Raw genomic sequence first — 5448 nt, forward strand, 5'->3', positions numbered from 1 at the left:
CCAACTGCCCTCCCCTGCTGGCCTGATCGCCCACAACTGCCCTGCCCTGCCAGCCATCTTGTGGTGGCCATCTTGTGACGACATGGGGGCGGCCAGCTTGTGCAAGGGTGTGATGGTCAATTTGCATATTACCCCTTTATTACATAGGATTATTTATTTTTAAAATATATTTTTATTGATTTCAGAGAGGAAGGAAGAGGCGGGGAGAGATAGAAACATCAATGATGAGAGAGAATCATTGATTGGCTGCCTCCTGCACACCCCACACTGGGGATTGAGCCTGCAACCCTGGCATGTGCCCTGACCAGGAATTGAACTGTGGTTCATAGGTCAATGCTCAACCATTGAGCATACTGGCCAGGCTAAAGTTGAGTTTTAAATCCACACTCTGGCTAATATTCTTAGCAAGTTCAACATTTGGCAGCCACTTTGCTTCAAGCTGCAAAATCCTCCTTTCACTCCACCTGAAGTAACATGCAGGACTGAGCAGAGGGTGGGAAGACAGGAACAAATTGCTATTCTTTTCTAGTTGTTGCAACCATAGCACAGTTTTATTATTTTCCTAGAAACACAAGATGTGTTTCAATGCCTAATAAAATGATTTTTTAAACATCTATTATTTTGGTGATATAAGGAAAATCTGACTAGATACTTACGAATAGATTTTTGCCCTGACCGGTTTGGCTCAGTGGATAGAGCATCGGCCTGTGGACTCAAGGGTCCCAGGTTTGCTTCCGGTCAAGGGCATGTACCTTGGTTGTGGGTACAGTCCCAGTGGAGGGTGTGCAGGAGGCAGCTGATCGATGTTTCTCTCTTCTCTCTCATTGTTTCTGACTCTCTATTCCTCTCCCTTCCTCTCTGTAAAAAATCAATAAAATATATATTTTTTAAAAAAGAATAGATTTTGAGGAAAAATAGTTAAAACATACCTATTGGATAATCTTCTTTGTCATGTAAATTTTTCGCTATCCGATTAGTATAGATGTTTTTAATGTCAAGCTCTCGATCTTTCTCCTAAAAAGAACCACAAAACCAATTTTTCTATAAGTATTTGTTTTTTATCAACCTTGATTTCTTCTAAAAAACAATTTGAGTTCAGTATTTTTTTTAGAGCATATCTTTTTTACTTTATATTATTATTATTTTTTTATTTTAGAGAGGAAGGAAGAGAGAGAAAAATCAATGTGAGAGAGATACATCAATCTGTAGCCTCCATATGTGCCCCAACGGGGATCAAACCTCAGCCTAGGTATGTGCCCTGACTGGGAATTGAACCGGCGACCTTCTGGTGCACGGGACAATGCTCCAACCAACTGAGCCACACTGGCCAGGGCAAGTTCAGAATTCTTTGAATAAAATCTGTATTTCTAGCAGAAATAGAAATAGGCTATAGCACTGGTCGGCAAACTCAGTCAACAGAGCCAAATATCAACAGTACAACGACTGAAATTTCTTTTGAGAGCCAAATTTTTTAAACTTAAACTATATAGGTAGGTACATTGTTATTAACTTAATTAGGGTCCTCCTAAGGCTTAGGAAGAGTCGCACTCAAGGGGCCAAAGAGCCGCATGTGGCTCGCGGGCCGCAGTTTGCCGACCACGGGGCTATAGCATTACATATCATTCCTGACATAAAAACCCCACTTTTTAACAGAGTGACATATTATTATTATGATGGGACAACGTTTTTGAAAAATTTCTGAGCTGGCTTCTTTCACTTGTTCCCATTCCCTATGTTTCTTATTCTTTTGCATGGCGCAATATAGTGGCCACTAGCCATTTAAACTAGTTAAACTGATTTAAACTAATTAAAAAACATAAAAAGGAATGAAATCTTACCATTTGTGTCACATGGATGGACCTAAAGGGTATTATGTTAAGTGACAAATACCATAGATTTCACTTATATGTAAAATCGAAAGAAAATAAACAAACAAACAAAATAGGAACAGACTCATATAGACACAGAGGGGAGGGGGATGGGAGAACTGGGTGAAAGGACTGAGAAGTACAGATGTGTAGTTACAAAACAGTCATGGGGGCATAAGGTACAACAGAAAATATAGTCAATAACATTGCATGGTGCCAAGTGGGTATTGGAAATTTGGGGGGACACTTTGTAAAGTTTCTGGGTGTCTAACCACTATGTTGTACACCTGCAACCAATACAAAATAATATTGAAAGTAAACTGTAATTGAAAAATAAAAATAAACCAATTAAACTAAACTAAACTAAAAAATTCAGTCCTCAGTCACACTATCCATATTTGGAGTGCTCGGTAGCTTTGAATCCCAATATTCTTTTAAAAGTCTCAGCGAAATAAAAGGTTTGAAATCCTGGCTTGTTGAGGAAAAAAAAAGGCTCAATGCAATGCTGAACAGTGCTTCTTACACATACAGCCAGAGGCACGCCTGTTAGAATCAGGACCACTGAGGTGGGCCTGTGGATTAAGGAAGTCTCCCACGTCTGATTAGGGAGGAAAGCCCAGGAAGAAAGGGCCCAGGGATGGGGAGTGAAAAGAGACAAAAAAGATCTTGATGTTTAGAGGGGCTGGTTTTGATTATCTGGAAAACGCGGTTATATCTTTTTATTTGAGGGTCAGCATGTACGTCAGCAGCGGAGAAAAGGAAGGGGCAGGTCAAGAGCTGCTGACTGACAGGGGCAGGATGGCCGGGTCAATGGGAAGGAACGTGAAGGACCTTCCTCCTTCATGCTTGGAACCAAGGTTTAAGTCGGTACCCACCACAGAGCGGGCCCAGAGTGGAAGACCACGGGGTCAGAACACAATCCTGATACTTGTGTGGGTGTGTTCCATTGGTTAATCAAGAGAAACAATAAGAAAGAAAATCCGTATCTCGGAACGCTCATGGAATGCTTGTTGACTGTTCGTAGGGAAGAGGAGCCCTGACAATTGGGAAGCAGAATGTCACCAATGTTGTTGCGTTTGGCTTTAAAGAAGTACCTTCAGTTTTAGCTGGAGGAGTTTGACTTCCGTCTGCAGGGTCTCCTTGGCGGTCTGGGCGGCCAGCGTCTTCTGGTTCTCGATGGCCAGCTGCCGGCTGAAGGCTTTGTTGTTCAACCGCAGCTGCTTCTCCAAGTTCTGGAAACAGCGCATGTTTCAATGCTCGTAACCAGGTTTTATCAAAACCTCTGACTTTAATGGACTCATTATACTTATGAGAGGTGCAAATTTTTAATACAATATTAGTGATGGCTTGTATAGGGGACATTTTCTAGAACTAAGTAGAACCACAAAGAGACAAAATCCTGAGCACGACTCTAGAGAATAAATATGTTTTGAGCTGAATGTTTTTTACATTCTGGAATTTGATAAACATTTTTTTGAACAGGTTCTGAAAATCAATAGATATAATCACTGTCACACTTTAAGCCCAAGTAGGTCTGTTATGTGAAGTATTCTGCTAACGCCCTGCTAATAACTCCTCACCTAATGTGGTCAACAGATTCTTGGAAACTGACTTTAAGTGAACGATGTATAACAAAACCAATGCTACCGTGGGCTGATGGATATAAATTAGATTAAGTTCCTATGGCATATTTCTGTCATAAAAAACCACCAAACCTCTAAATAAAGACCTGGAACATTCTGATATTAAACACGGAAATAAAGGCGAGCTCTACACACATTTAAGACAGATGAATAAAAGCAAGCTAATTCTTTCCAACCTGCGGATTCCAGCTCAGGGCTGTGGGTGGCCGGATCCTCTCCTGGCAGCTCAGGGCGCCAGGCGGGATCCACCTGGACCGGACACCCTGCAGCACAGGCAACTCCCACCCACAGCCCCTCAGGCAGGGACAAGGCAGCCACACTGCTGCCCCGCACGTGCACACCTCTGGACCGTGGGAGGAAACCAGAGTCCCAGGGCAAACCCACGCAGACGTGGGGAGCCAATGCCAACTCCTCAGGGACAGGCCCCGGCCAGGAATCCATGTTTTTCCTCACTGATGCTATGATGACATGACGCTGAACGAAACAAGGTCATTCGAGGACCTGCTGTCTTCTTCAAAAACCCCTCAGCCTCTCTTCCTAAAGTCGCCCAGCCTCATGGAGCCCCTTGTGGCCTGCGGTCCAGCTGCCTGGACAGCAGGGCTCCTGGTCTCACGGGCCCCACGCAGACAGGAAGCGGCCGCTGAGCACGGCCACGGCCACGGCCAGCTCAGGACTCGCTGCTGCAGCTCACCTCCCAGGACGGGAACTCTGTCACTGGAGATGTTTGGTCTGGACTCTGACAGAGGCTTGGCCAAACCTCTTTCTTTCTTTTTCTTTCTTTTTTCCTTTTCTTTCCTTTTCTTTTCTTTTCTTTTCTTTTCTTTTCTTTTCTATCTTCCTTCCTTCCTTCCTTCCTTCCTTCCTTCCTTCCTTCCATCCTTCCTTCCTTCTTTCTTTTCTTTCTTTTCTTTCTTTTCTTTCTTTTCTTTCTTTTCTTTCTTCCTTTCTTCCTTTCTTCCTTTCCCCCATAAAGTATGGTTTCCCCCATGAAAACATTAAGACTTTCTCATTAAAAGAAAGTGGGAAGTATGGTATGTAAAAGGGTGATATAACCACTAAAACCCTCACTCCCTAAAATATTAACACTAAAAAATACTTACAATGTTTTGGCCCACAAACCTCTCCCCCCACAAAATGCCCTACAACCTAACGGAATTTCCCATGTAACCAAGTGCTTCTGATGGGAAAATACTCAATTACTTCTTGAATTCTTGTTTTGTTTATTGATATAAAAACATGCAGATGTAAAGATATGTAGATGAGATAAAAATACAGTTACTTTTACATGACAGACACGTGCTGAGATGGACCTAATGTTGCCTAACAGCCACACGAGAGAACTTCGGTCTCCTAGTTGCACGAGTGTAACGAGGTGGCTCATTATTTTCTGTAGCTCACATATCCACTGTAGGTGAGAAAATTCTCTTTGAAAATAGAGGAGGATTTTACCAAAGAAGAAATAACTGAGATTAAAAAAGCGGATTGAAACGAATTGATATTTTCTAATTATTTCAAGATTGTAAAATATACTTGTCTCTCATCATCACATACTAAGGAATTAAACAGTAAATCAATTCCATTTGTTTATGCTCAATGTCATCCAGTGCTCTCCCCACTCATCCCTTCAATGGGATCCCCACACTCTGGAAGCCACACATCATCAGGGAAACCAACCCATTAATTTCTCCAGTTGCTTTAGTTCCGTTTCCCTCTGTGCTCGCAGGAGTAGTATCGGGGAAAATGTCCATTTCTAAAATACCAAAATCTATGTGTAGTGACTGGACAAACGGATGAGGGAGCAGGCAGGGGAAGGGACTGAAGACACGCGCTGTGAGGTCTTCAGGGAAGTAGCCTTTTAATAAAGAGTTTGAAGTAGAGGTTTGCTTTCTAAGACAGTTGCACACCACACACACCACACCCCACCCCACCCCACCCCA

The 5448-nt window shown here is 42.7% G+C and overlaps 1 protein-coding gene across 1 annotated transcript in view; it reads right to left on the minus strand.

Annotated features, from left to right (window-relative positions):
• Nucleotides 1–5448, minus strand: part of LCA5L (Leber congenital amaurosis 5-like) — a 17711-nt gene that overhangs the window by 4279 nt on the left and 7984 nt on the right. Inside the window, exons 3-4 of the mRNA XM_014534369.1 lie at nt 2963–3100; nt 930–1014 (exon numbers count right to left, since the gene is read on the minus strand). Coding sequence (XP_014389855.1) covers nt 930–1014; nt 2963–3100 — 223 coding nt within the window. The remainder of the gene's footprint in view (nt 1–929; nt 1015–2962; nt 3101–5448) is intronic.

Source organism: Myotis brandtii, unplaced genomic scaffold (genome assembly GCF_000412655.1).
Source record: "Myotis brandtii unplaced genomic scaffold, ASM41265v1 scaffold1297, whole genome shotgun sequence".
Lineage (NCBI taxonomy): Eukaryota > Metazoa > Chordata > Mammalia > Chiroptera > Vespertilionidae > Myotis > Myotis brandtii.